Source organism: Poecilia mexicana, unplaced genomic scaffold (genome assembly GCF_051168715.1).
Source record: "Poecilia mexicana isolate PSO_F unplaced genomic scaffold, ASM5116871v1 scaffold_21, whole genome shotgun sequence".
Taxonomy (NCBI): Eukaryota; Metazoa; Chordata; class Actinopteri; order Cyprinodontiformes; family Poeciliidae; genus Poecilia; species Poecilia mexicana.
Window position 1 is genome coordinate 16994493 of NW_028263390.1, and position 13814 is coordinate 17008306.

At 41.4% G+C, this 13814-nt stretch overlaps 1 protein-coding gene across 1 annotated transcript in view; it reads right to left on the minus strand.

The window, feature by feature from the left end:
* Nucleotides 1-2419, minus strand: part of gphnb (gephyrin b) — an 87909-nt gene extending 85490 nt beyond the window's left edge. The window contains exon 1 of the mRNA XM_015001976.2: nt 843-2419. Within this exon, the coding sequence (XP_014857462.2) occupies nt 843-1101 (259 nt within the window). The 5' untranslated portion in view covers nt 1102-2419. The remainder of the gene's footprint in view (nt 1-842) is intronic.
* Nucleotides 2420-13814: the final 11395 nt, after the last annotated feature.

The following is a 13814-nucleotide window of genomic DNA, read 5'->3' on the forward strand; positions in this document are numbered from 1 at the left end:
AGAATGGGAGACATGAAGGCCGGCGGCGACCAGCTCCAACACCATCCGCATAACGCTTCCAACATCGGAGACACGCCGTAAACTCGTTGGATTAAATAAGCATGCCAGGATTTACTGGCGTGCGGAACCTCATCAAGCCAAAGTTCTCCTTATTCACACAACATATGCAACATCCGATGTCTGTAAGCAGTTTTTTGTTTTTTTTTAAAAGAGAGATTTTCCTCCAAACATCACGTCCTGCTCTTTGAAAAAAAAAAAAAAAAAAAAAAAGGCCAAGGATGCGCTCATCATTTACCTAACGCGACTGTCGTGAGCAACACTTCAAAAAAAAAAAAAAAAAAAAAAAAAAATCGCTGTGGTCAGTTGAATGTCAATAACTCAAATTCGAGCATCTTTATCACAACAAACCGTGAGCTGTAATATTTTTTTCCAGCTCTGACAAGCTGATAGAGACATGAATTATTCAGTACACATAAACTGTGCGCCTTTTCCCCAAGCAGAGGGGATGGGGAGGGTGGGAGGGGGGAAGCACGGCTGGAAAAGACATTTACAGTGCAAAACGCACGTCTACCGATTTAAATGCATGGGTGTCATGTATACAGGAAATATGAGAGGGAAAGGAAACAATCCAGGCTGTAAGCCTGCGTCGCCTCCAAGAGGATGCAAAAAAAAAAAAAAAAAAAAACAGCGAGAGACGGAGACGCCGCCGCCGCGCAAAGTAGGGAGAGAAAAAAAAAATCAGCAGACATCTGTAAAGATCAAGACAGACAAGCCGGCGTAAAATCAACCCAACGAAAGATGAGAGCGATGTGAAGGAACAGATTGGCGGCTGTGCCGTTTACCTGTCAGGACTCCGACCCGGATTTGGTGGTCGTGGTTCGTTAAAATCATCCCGTCTGACGCCATGTTCAGCAGCGCTGTCGCCCGCACCGAGAACTCACGGCAGGGCCCAGAGCCGATCTCATCGAACTCGGAAGAGTCGAGGGGAGGGGAGGATGAGGAGGGAGAGGAGGAAGAGGAGGAGAGAGGGCTGGAATACAGCAAAAAAAAAAACAAAAAAAAAATCAGCCAGACGCGATGAGTAGAGAGCCGAGTGATCATTGGGCATTGGGACGCCAACAGAGAAGCAGGGCTGGATGCTGGGGCGGTTTAAAACCGCACGCATCACTCAGCTGGCCGGCTGCCATCATAGTAGTCTGTAGTTTTGATTAATTCTCATACCGACCACTCTTGCTTAAACTATTCCAGATTTTGTCACAGAACAACGCTAAACGTCAAGGCATTCTGTTGGAATGCGTTGACGCATGCATTTATTTTACATAATACATGCGGTACATAATTTCGAAGAAGCAAAACGTGTTTAGAAATTTACTCCGATATGCGTAAACAACAATTTTCCTTCAGAAGTGATCCAATATTTAGATATTGTCCACCTGTGCGCAGTTGCATCTCTGTGTGAAGGCAGCTGCTGTTTGAAGCCCCCGGAGGCTTGCAGGAGAATATTAGAAAAAAAAAAAATAAAAATCAGTATCATAACAACCTAGTAAGACAGCGGACAGGTCAGGGAAGAAGCCATGGAACATTTTAAAACATTTATGAGCCACTGTTCAGTCCTACAGTGTATGGAACTACAAACCTACCAAGACAAAGGCTGTCAACAAAGCAATCAAAATGTACTTCTACATTAGCCAGTAATATTTACTCAATTCTGCCTTTTATAGAAGAGTGGGAAAGAAATCAGCCCGTTGTGGAAAGAAAGTTATAAAAATCAAGTTTTGAAGTTTGTTACAAGCCAGGCAGGTGACGTAGCATGAAGATCGTCTGGTCACATGCCAAACATTTCGTGCGGCAGCATTGCACATTACCCAGAACAAACTAACCATCTTATTGTAAAATTATGAATGTGGAATCATGCTGTAGATATGGGGGAGGGAGGAGGGGGGCAGAAAAAAAGATTTATTCTAAGGGTTCCTGAAGCGAAATGAATCAGTTTAGCTTAAGAACCCAATGACACAGACATAACCTCCTCACTCAATCGCTTTCTCCTCAACAACCATTTTCTCCATTATAAAACAAATGGAACGGCTCTCTTTTTTTTTTTTGTTTCAATACAGAAGCATTACTTCGGTCTGACCCGTAAAAATGCAAGTTTGCATCCCTGGGCTAAACAAGCATCAAGGTGCTATTTATAGACTCCCTGCATGCTTCCATGGTGTATAATTTCTCTTGTTTATTTTCATGGAAAACGGGTCCATCCTCCAGCATCTGCTGGGAATCAATCAGTATGCATAATTCATTAAGCGAAGCACGCAGGCTCTGATAGAAACAGAGGAATAATGTTCAGAAATGAAAGAACTCCAAAATAGATCACCTCGGTAATGTAATTATGTTTGCGTCTTGCGACATGACAGCGAGAGATGGCACATTTTCTACCCTCTGTATACAAATAAGATACATTTTTTTAAAACATAACCTCTCCAAAGACACAAAAGAGACAAGCCAGGCTTTTATAAAGACTTAATTTCAAATAACTTCTCTTTTTTTCCCTTGCTACACATGGTTTAATAGTCAACATTCTTATGCTTATATAAATGTACGTGCTTCTGTCACAAACAAAATAAGTACATCTTCAAAGATTAGCCAAGAACGTATTTTAAACGTGGGGTTTTACAGGATTAAATAGTTTTTAAAAAAATCTAAAATATTACATTAATTACAACCTCGTGTTCCAATTTCAAACAGTAATCCGTTTTCACAAGGGCAAATTGTGTTAATGCATTGCTTGACACTTGCCTGGGACCGGCAGAGATAACTTAAAGGAATTAATGACTAACTTATGGGAAATGTTCCACATATTACAGCTGCACTTACTTGAAGAAAATTGCTCCATCATGTCATAGACCCTGAGGTGGAACAAACATGATTTTTGCCTCTGATTTTATTTAGACTTTGATTTTATTTAGACAAATTAGTTTTGTCCCCCTATAACAATGTTGTGTTTGGAAGTTTATAAATAATATGAATATTATTGTGCTACAATGAAAAAAAGAAACTGATTTTCCCACTTGAGCTAATAAAGTAAATAAAGCATATTGTAGGTACAGTTTTCCAAATGTACTTGCATTCAAACTAAAAATTTTAAAAGATTTTGTATGGGTTGTTGGAACCAAATCCCAATACGACTCCAATAAAACCCATTTACTTTGCTGATGTTTCATCTTGATATTAAAAATCTGTCATCTTGTCCATAGCTAAAAGACAAACATTAAACAAAAACATTCTAACACAGAGAATTAGGATTCCCGGAGGACTTGTTTTTAATATTTACCTCTGCAGTGCCAATGCAGGTGCAGATACTTCTTCAGACAGTCACAAACAAACACGCAGGCCACTTCATGGTCCAGAGGCTTCCATCAAAACTGGAAAATCCCCCGTTGGTGTCAAGCTTGAGAGCAGAGAAGAGAAAGTAAGACGTGTAGGAGGAGACGGGAAGCCACTGGGCTGGCAGACACCAGGAAAACCATGTTTATGTTGCGTGAGAGTGAATTTGCTTGTGCATGCGAGTATTTTGTAAAGATGGCGTAATCGCTTAATCCTCAGTAGAGCTGCACACTGGTCTCAGATGGGTTGATAATGTAGCCAGGGACTATCAGTCAAAAGACCCCACCACTGTGTCCATTGCCAGTGTTGAGGAGAGCCTCAGCAGAAAGAAGTTAACGTAAACGGTTCTGTAGTTTATGGTGAGCTCAGACAGGGAAGTCCCTTACTGCCAGATGAAGGAAGGGGGGAGAGAGTGGTGCTGGTCGGACTCATATTATGTAACGTCAGATCTGCTTATGCTACACTTTCAGGCAGGTGAGCAGTCTGGCGTGAGAACAGTGGGTTTCTGGGGTTTTTTTCTTTTCTTTACACATGCAGTCCCTTGCAAAACTATTTATATTCCACACTTTTTTTTTCCAAGTTACAGCCACAAACCTCAGTGCATTTTATAAGGATTTTTCTGACTGATCAACACAAAAAGAAAATAACAGAGAGGTAATAAAATAGCTTTGCTTTTTTTTTAATGAATAAAGTTCAGAAAAGAGAGTCTAAACAGAGTCTACCTTTGTGTAATTTGACCATTGCATAAATACAAGCTGTTGTGGAGAAGATATTTTAAAAAAGTTACACTTTTGTTTTATTCATCCGAGTCATCGGCGTAGATGTCTGGTAAGCTATTGTTGAAGATTGTAGTCAAGTCGGATGTGATTAACAAGTAAAAGTTTTGCTCAAATTCAGAGCATAAAGTGAAACAAGTCATTTAAACTGGACTTTCCCTGAACACCAGCCCCACTGTGAAGCATGGCAGTGGCAGAATCATGCTATGGGAATTCATAACACTAAACAGCCCGAAATCTGTGGTAGGACTTGAGCTTTGCAATGTGAACATTGCAAAGAATAATGGACAAAAAACAAAAGATAAAAGAAAAACATCATCTGTCTTTAGATGAGAAATGTTTGACACGTACCCTGAAAGATGGTGGGTGATGATGGTGTGGGAAAGCAAAGTGATCCCCCCCCCCCTTCCACTTCATAGTTATGAGCCGCCTCATTTGAATTTTATATAATAGGCCAGCATAACATTCAGTGACGTTTGTAGTTAGAACCTGATAAAAATGCAAAGACGTTGTAGGTGTATGTACTTTTGCAAGGTAATGTACGCCATATGCCATATTTTCAGATACCGTGTTATTCTTTATGCTACTGAAGATTATATTTGAAATGGCCAAACAAAAGTATTTAAAGAAATCTTGATGTAAACAATAAAAAAACAAAAAAAAAACAAACATGCAGCCACTTGACCCTAAAACTCTTCAATACTGATCCAGAGCCTGCTCCAGCCGCTCAACTGAAAAGTTTAAAGTTGTTTAACGCATGATAAAACATTCAGCTTTTAATTTTAAACAGTTCCGCAGAGTGAAACACATTTTACGATACCTGATCGCCTCATGCAGAAGACATCTTGTCAAACGTCAAATTGCACTTTATGTGCATCTGATTGGCCTACAGCATATTAGCTCTGTAAAAGGGAGTTGAGGCGTTTCTGTTGAGTTGAGGGTAATTTTTTTTTTTTTGGGGGGGGCGGGGGGGCTCATGCCGTTATTCCTGTATCCAGTCACAGCCTGTCTTGGAAACACACCCTGCAGTGGTTACTGAAATATCTCCCAAAGAAAAACACCAACATAGTCAAACTTACCTTCAGGCTTGTTCAGTGTTATCCCTTGATGTTTTTTTTTCCTTTCTAGAATACCTGTCTAAATCTGGCCCTAGCTGAAGAGGTAATGTCAGCCAGGAAGACAGAAAAAAAACAATTATCCATCTGTGAATGAGCTGCACAGAGTTAATTAAGGACTACTGGAGACAAAGTCCTTTCTTTAGAGGCAGTAATTTGGCAACAACATGACATGGAGGTTGGTTCGGGTCTAAGGCATGCTGGAGTACACATACGCTCATCCGAGGAAACAGATAAATGGAGGAAGAGGGAGAAGTAGAGGGGGAAAAAAAAAGAATGCATATGAGAATTAGGCAGCTTTCTTATGAGTGCAGGATCTCCGCCGACTCCCTCCGCCACCACCGCAGCAGCAGCAGCAGCGCTGAGCACTGCCCCGGGGGGCTTTGGAATCAAACCCATTACGTCTGATACCGGATTTCTTACCGCTCAGAATTAATGCAATGTGGACTTGCTTTCGCTAAAGCTGGCCAGTGTCGCATAGTATCGGCATGCACAGAGCCGGACCACAGGGGAAAAAAGAAAAGGAGGACAGGGGAGGAGACTGAAGGCCTGAGATGCGAAGAGGGATACCGACGGGGATGGAGGGGGGGGGGAGGCGGCTTGCTGCAGCTGAAAGGGCTATTTCATATTTCAAATTGTATCGATTTGAAACAAGGGCTGGCTGTCTTTATTAACTCTCAGGATATATGGCATTGTGCAAACAAGACAGGGGGGGCTGTACGTTTACACATGCTCCCTGTAGTCCATTTGCATAATTAAAAGACTGGCATTTGAAAAGCAGAATGTCATCATAAACAACCTCGGACACTACACTAACCGAGGTCATTTTTTAAGCTGTGTAATTGGCTCCTAATGCAGAGGAGACAAACATAGAAACCTTCTACACCCGCCCCCCGCCCCCCCTCAAAAAAAATACAAGAAAAAAATAATAATGAGTTTTCTTTTATTTGTTCTTTTACCAACTTCCTTTTATGATTTAAGGAAACCAAACTGTGGCACACAGAGTGAGATACAGTGGTGGTAACATATCTGTATTTGTAAGAAGTCATAAAAAAGCTGACTTTGCCAATTTTATTTGCGCTGTAGACCCCTAAAACACACGATCGGCATCTCTAGGCTGCCTCACAATCACATAATCAATAAATCAATAAATAAATAAATCTTTTTCTCTCTGGTTTTACTTTTATTACAAGGTTTACTTCAGATTCAGTATTCTGAATGAGTTTATGCTACCTGAAAAAAGCTTGTGTCTTATAAACTGCTTATAAATTGATTGATACTGTACATCTGAAGATCGTCAGGAATGCATGAGTTTAGGTTTCTTTACGCAAGTCAAATCAGAGTCAAACTATCTAAATTGCACTTTTTTTCCTTCAACTGTAATCTGACCTATGGGGAATGTATTTTATACATCTAGAAGCCATGGATCCAACATCTTTCTACCTGTCCGTGTTACATTATTCTCCTTTTCTCTTTGTACTTTCTTGTTCATTACCAGATAAATCAAGATTGATGATAACCCAAAGCCATAGTTCTGTGAAACGTATTAAAGAAGTTCAGGTTTTGTTGAAATAAGAAATGTCCGTTTCTATACAACCAGTAATAAGTCACTAAAATAAATTAATGGCACAAAATTTCAAAAGCAATTAAAGGTTGAGCACAAGAGAACCATATCCTCCAGGAGTGGACATGCACTGTTGATTCAGAACACTTGTGGCTGTCTCTAATCATCAGCTCTGACATGCAAGTCAGGTAGTGTGAACTGAATTATAGAGAAAGGAGGGAGGAAAAAAAAATAAAAAAATAACACGCCTCTGGCATCTGTCCCTCCAAGCCGTTCCCTGGAAAGAATTTAATTCTGGGATTTGCTCGACGCCGCGCAGCCTTTGGGATGTAATCTCACATCCACACACCTATTAACCTCTACTGGCAGAGAAGTTGGAATGACTTTCAAGCTCCAGTGGGTCCAGTGCAGGATAATGACTATGGTGAGTGCAGGTAATGTGGTTAGCGAGCTGTTGGGGCCAAGCTGTCAGCTCCGTGGCCGAGCTGGAGGTGGGCGGGCGGGCGTTTTGGAGTGGTGGGGGAGGTAAGGAAGTAGAAGGAGGCAGAGGAAGAGTGAAGCTGGACCTGACAAGGCCTGCGAGCGGATGCAGAAGCCAGGAATCAGCAGCGTGGCTTGAGTGGATTGGACACCTTCCTGCAGAGAGCTCCTCCCCCGAAGCTCCGACACAAAACATGCAAACCGTGTTGCAGCCAGTTGGAACGCCCATGTCTACACGCTTCTGCCCTTTACTCCCATGTCGCCTTATTAGTATAATTTCCAGCCTCTCCGCCTCGTCTTACGAGTAAAATTGCTGCGGGGACGGGAAAAGAGTCATGGCAGCTAGAGCTACATGTCGTCTTGGTCACCGAGGCCTTTGGTGGACCTCTGAGCATCATCCATGCCTCCTGGCACTTTACTGCAGCTGTATAACCACACAATCAATCTGACAGCCTGTCAATCAACTAGCCAAGCAGTCATCCTGACAGTCGGGGCAGAAGTCTCGCAGTTTGCCCCCCGCCCCTGGCCTGGGTAGTTCCCCGCTCCCATCGGCTGCTCCTATAATTGCACTCAGGGTACTTTCTTTGATTTTTTTTTTTTTTAGTTTGTTTTGCATGAAGACCCTTTGCTGTCACCCCAGGTGACCACTGCATGGTCTCCTATTTCACCGCAGGAGCCCTGACTCACATCCAGGCCAGTCAGAAAAAATGAGCCAGTCATGTGGAAAAGAGCCGATGTAGTGAAGGAAGGCACGCAACCTTTTATAAACACTTTCCAAAGTAAGTGATAAAGAAAGGAAAATGAGTGAAAGGAATAATATACAGTCTGTGTTTGTAAGACTAGCCGTTAACTCACAATTTAAAATGAACAAGAAGGGAATATTCAACCAAGTAGAGCTTAAAAGGTTTTTTTTTTTGTTTTGTTTTGTTTTCTGCCAAGACCAACAGATACAGGTAAATAATTTAACGTACCAGAACTGAAACTTGCATTTGCCTGGGAGTTACTTGTGTGTGTGTGTGGTTTTTTTTAAAAATCAATATTTCCACCAAAACACAGTTTAGGCTTTTGTTGGTGCATTTGAACTGGGTTTTCTGAGTGGAGGGATTACACAATACAGATCTGCATTTGGTATGAAAGAATGAATACATTTAGAATTTTCTAAACGCAAAAACATACAAAACTTCAAATAAATACAGGGTGAATGTCCCTCGTCAAGTTACAATTCAACCACTATTGTTTGATTTTCTAGTATCTGCTTTCATTTTCAATAAAGTTAAAGCGGTGGTCATTCTACAAGTCTGCGATTTCTACCAAGTGGTCAAAAACACAGACAGAATTAGGCCAGAACCTGGGGAAAAAAAATGTGCAGTTGTAGTGTCACTTAAGTGACACTAAGCCAACTTTATTATTTGCTAGGGAGAAAGAATGGACTTGGAGCTGCATGCATAATTTTGATTATTATGTTGGAAAATTCCAACTAAATGCGTGTGCACCCATTTGTTGGCTCAAAAATAATAAAATAGGGGGAAAAAAAATGATATTCATAAACTGTCTGTGATAAGTGTATGAAAAACTTCACGGAAAGGAATTACGGATTTTAGGTTATTTTGGACCGCACCTATAGGAAAAAGCATTTGCGCAGTTATTTTGTGATCTTTCATCTGCATGAAACTTTAATCCGTTTTTTTTAATCTGGGTAAAACTCTGAGATGCTGACAGAGCAGCTGGCAGTGTTTTATAAATATTTATATGATTTAAACAGGGTCACTTTCTCAAACTACATGCAACTGCTAATACTAACTGAATATGAAATGCATAAAAAAAATCTTAGCATATAGAAATATTTAGTATCAAGGAGACTGCTGAGAAATACTAATATTGAGCCACCTCTTCATCTTTGGCTCTCTAAACCCGTCGCAGTTTGGCCTATTTGTGTTGGTGTGCCCGTCACCCGGCCAGAGGATTTAAGCTTTAAGCCATATCACCAGCTGAAAAGGACTCTGCTCAGAAAATATACTGGCATGGATGTGGCAAATCTATTTCTGTAATGCCTTTTACATTTTGCAGGGGCTCAGAGATCAACAACAAAGCCAGGGAAGTTGAAACAGAGAGCTATGCCTCTGCATGAGGGTTCCTCATAGATCCTGGGTGGCAGTTTAGCTCATTCCCAACAGCAACATGCTCCATTCAACCTTGAATCACATTAAAGCAAAGGGCAGTGCTAGTTGCAAACGTCAAAAGTGAGGCTCTTGTGAGAATTATAAAAAAAAAAAAAAAATCTGCAAAGTGAAATGTACAAGGAACCCCAGGGATCAATTACATTTGTCTGGAACTGGTCTTCCTACACGAACAGCAAATCCTGCAGCACCTTTTAAATGGTTGCATTAAAAACAAAGAGTCACAATCACATATAGGTGCTCAAGGAAACTTATTCTAACAGAACAACATGATTTACCTTCTTTATATTTACTTACCTTTGTGAGAATATATTGTTTGCAAATGTGGGAAGTTCTACACTTGGTACTATTCCGGAATATTGTGTATATTTGCCCAGTGAAGCAGGCCATTTTCAACATTTGATTGATAATTCTTATTAAAATAAGTTACTTTCGACTGTTCTCTAAATTTAAGTTCAACAACCAGCGATTTTTTACAGAAATGCTTTTTGTCTGACATAAAAGTCTGCACAACTCGGACGTTGAACGCATCTTGAGCAAAGAGTCATTCTAAAATTGTTTTCTTACAATTTCTATAAATTAAAATGCCTTTTTTTCCCCACACACACAATCAGGTGATTCTCAAACAGTATATGTTAATATTTACTACGGTACCCAAAAATGAAAGAGATAATGCCAAAGCACAAATTCATGTTACCCATTTCAGATTCCAGGGAAGGAGAACAATTGGGAGATGCAGTGACTGTATCCATGGTAACTCTGGAGGAACCGCAGACATTCACAGCTCAGGTAGTCTGTTGAACGGCTGTATGAACGAAGAGCATGAGCGATGTAGGAGACACACAAGCAAACACATTTTTTTCTGGTTGGATAACACCAAAGCTAACCTTCCTTTGCATTCACACAAAAACCGATAAAAACTAACACATTCTTCAGCATTCTCACAATAAAACATATTGGTGCTGATTTTTAGAAGGGGAAAAGAAAGTTGATCACAAATGATGTTTGGAACATGTCTAGAGCCAAGACCTTTGCACCAAATTATATTGCTAGATTTCCGGTCAAAGTCCAGAATTCAAACTCAAACGAGAATTAGCTTGAAACACTTTAAAATTACAGTTGCTACATGCCATCTATCCAATCAAACTGAGCTTGACCTGTTTTGCAAAAAGACTGGGCAAAATTTCAGTCTCTGGTTGAGGAAAGCTGGTAGAGATAAAGCTCAGAGCACCTGCAACTGTAACTGCAGCAAAAAGTTGGCTTTATGAATTATTGACTGTGGGCAGCTGAATACAAATGCACTTCAGACTGTTCAGATTTCTATTTTTTTTTTCTTTTTTGAAAAAAAAAAAAGGATCCTTTACCTTGTATTATAGAGGTTCGCACTGCTTTATCCTAATTATATCGCACAGATGTTTGGGGTTGTTTACTGACAAAATGCGTAAGTTCAACATGCATCAATGTTTTTTTTTTAAAGCGCAGCATGGTCGCTTCTGTCTGCATGCAGTATGAATGTCATGGAGACATGCTTGTGTGCATCTCCAAACATTCTCCAACACAAGCCATTTCCAGACATGTTCCCACAACAAAGTCAATAGAAGTTTTAGGTCACGCAGCCTTTTTCCCCACCCACCGTCTCTTTTTTGCCACTCAAAACACTCAAAGGTCAAAACTAAAACGGGAGAAGCTTAACATTTATCAAAAGTCGCAGCATTGCGACCAAATAATTGCATGCACAACCCACAACCTGAACTCTGACCCCTGCATAACACCGTTATTGGATAACGACAACGGGGAGGTTTTCCAACAACGCAGCTGCTGCTGCTACGCTGTGACAAGTGAAGGGGGATTGTGACAAGGATGTTAAGAAGGAAAGCTCATTTAGAGCCCAGCGCATGTTGACGGTGTGCAGGCCCAGCATTCAACAACCGAACCTGACCTACCAAGGACACACTCAAGCATATTGAATGGGGGGAGGCATGCAACAGAGAGAGAGAGAAGGAGAGAGCGTCGCCCCTCTGGTTAAAACGCCTGATACCCTTTAGCGCAAGCTTTTATCTGGCAGACCTTAGTGGCCCACCTGAGAGCAAAGCCAGCTGGGAAGCAGAGTGTTAAGCTGTTGGCTGTTGCCGTGTCACGTCTGTGTGTTAACAGGAAGCCGATTCTGTGCCGCCGAAGCTGCTGTATCCGAGGGCTTCTGTGAGATGCGTGTTGCAGTTTGATGAGTGTTTCTTGCTGCAGTGCGAGAAAGAGGGAGAGGCAGAAAAAGCCCTTCACATCAGTGCTTCACGTTTGCAGCTGCTGCCGCCGGCGTGGCTAGATACACATCTGCACGTAAACAGGTACACGCACGTAGAAGACTTTCCCTCCAAAACGCATGCATATGTACTGAAGCGCTGCACCCGCAGAGGGGAGAAGTGCTTCAGTGACCCAGTGCTGCAAGGTAAGGCTGCTCTGCAATTCAGAAATATGCAACCTGCATGTTAACAACCCCTGGAGCGCAGCCTCCCCGGGGCACCGTGCCTCTTTCCATCAGCCTCCCCACCACCTTGCTCTCAGTGCACCTATCCTCATTCTATCCACCCATCACTCCGGTACCTCAACTCACCCCAACTGACTGCAAAATAAACGCAGATGAGAAAAAAAATAAAATGAAGAATGGATTCTCAAGTAAAATGTTTCTCCTGTGGGTGTGTGTGTGTGTTCGAGTACAATAATCGTACAGGAAGTGATGAGTGCTGGTCTGCAAGCATGCGCAAAGTCTCAATGAGCTGTTTAGTGCAAAGAAGGTGAAAAAAAAACACATGGCGTATTTACATCTACTACAAGAGTCTCTAAAAGCAAGTTGGAAGAGGCTGAGCATGAACGTGTAGGAGCTTGTTTAAAAAATGAAACAAATTAGACTGATTCCAGACAAGTTTTCATGGAAAATGCTGTTTGGTGAGAACAAGTGATGAAATAAAAAAAAAATAAAAAAAGGGGGGGGGGGGGAGAGAAAGGATATCGGCATGTATTACAGAAGAAACGAAAAGAAAGCTGACATATTTTTTTTTGCTTCCGAGGGGGAGATGGTCAGCCTTCACAGTGGAGATGCAATGGTAGGCGACGCGCCACGCGACGCATGAATAACACACCGGCTTTGATACTTATATCCGTCTTTTTAGTGGGAGGTTGATGAAATTTGCATTTAGATTGAAATGACTTGGGAATGGTCAGGAGACTACAGAGTGCCGCAGAAGGGAGGAGAGAAGGGAAGAAAGGCGGGATTGTGCGTTTGCTGTACAACAACCACTCCCCCCCCCCCCCAACTCCATCCAACTGATACACAAAAAGACACGCAGACGGACGTCGTTCCTGAACCTCTGTCCTGAAGGAGGCAAGTCGAGGCCCGTGCACCACACTTGTCTCTTCGCTCCGTTCACTCGCTAGCAGGACATGGCTGACATTTGCAGTGTCCAGAGACGAGGAGGAGGAGGAGGTGGGCACTGCGCTCAATTTGTGCCTTAACGACATTAAAATGGCCCTGGTCAAGTTTCTAAAAGTTTTAACACGGCCTGTGCCGAAGCAGACGGATCATGTGCCTTTTCACTGATGTCGTACCCTGCCGTCCGAATGGAAGTGAAAAACAAACCCTTAATTTCTCCTCACACAATATTGGTCCTGTATATTGAACAACACAATTGAACAACAATTGTGTTGTTCAACAATTTTATGTTTATATGTTTGGCCTTGTGTATGTATTGTAATGCAGAGCTTGTATGTCAAAGCCTTGTGAAATCATTCACACCTCACGGACATTTCTGTTATAATCTTCAAATTATTTTTGGAGGATTTTATGCGATACGCACAAAACAGTGTTTCACTTTAAAGTGGAAGGATGTTGTTGACATCTAATAGACATTTGAAGCCTTTGGAAAAATGTATTCAAATTGAGCAACTAAAATTCTGACATCCACTGCAACAAACGTCCAAAGTCCACCTGTGTGTAATTTCATCTCAGTCCAAAGATACTGAGATCCTAAATGGACCACTCCCACACTTAAAGAAGGTCATAGAAACATCATGTTGGTATTTTAGGAAATGAAAAGCCAATTAGACTTGTTGGGTATATTGATTAAGCTAAAACAGGGAAATCCTGGAGAAATTCTGTTAGAAGCTGAAAAAAAGATTTTTACTCATTTCCATCCTTTCTCAAATATTTCATTGAATTCATGTTATTCTTAGCTTTTTATATTTGGTTAGTTGGTCGTTTACAATGTCAAGAAATGCATCTGGCTGTTTGTAATAAAATTCATTTCCTTCACTAAACATGTAACTGTCA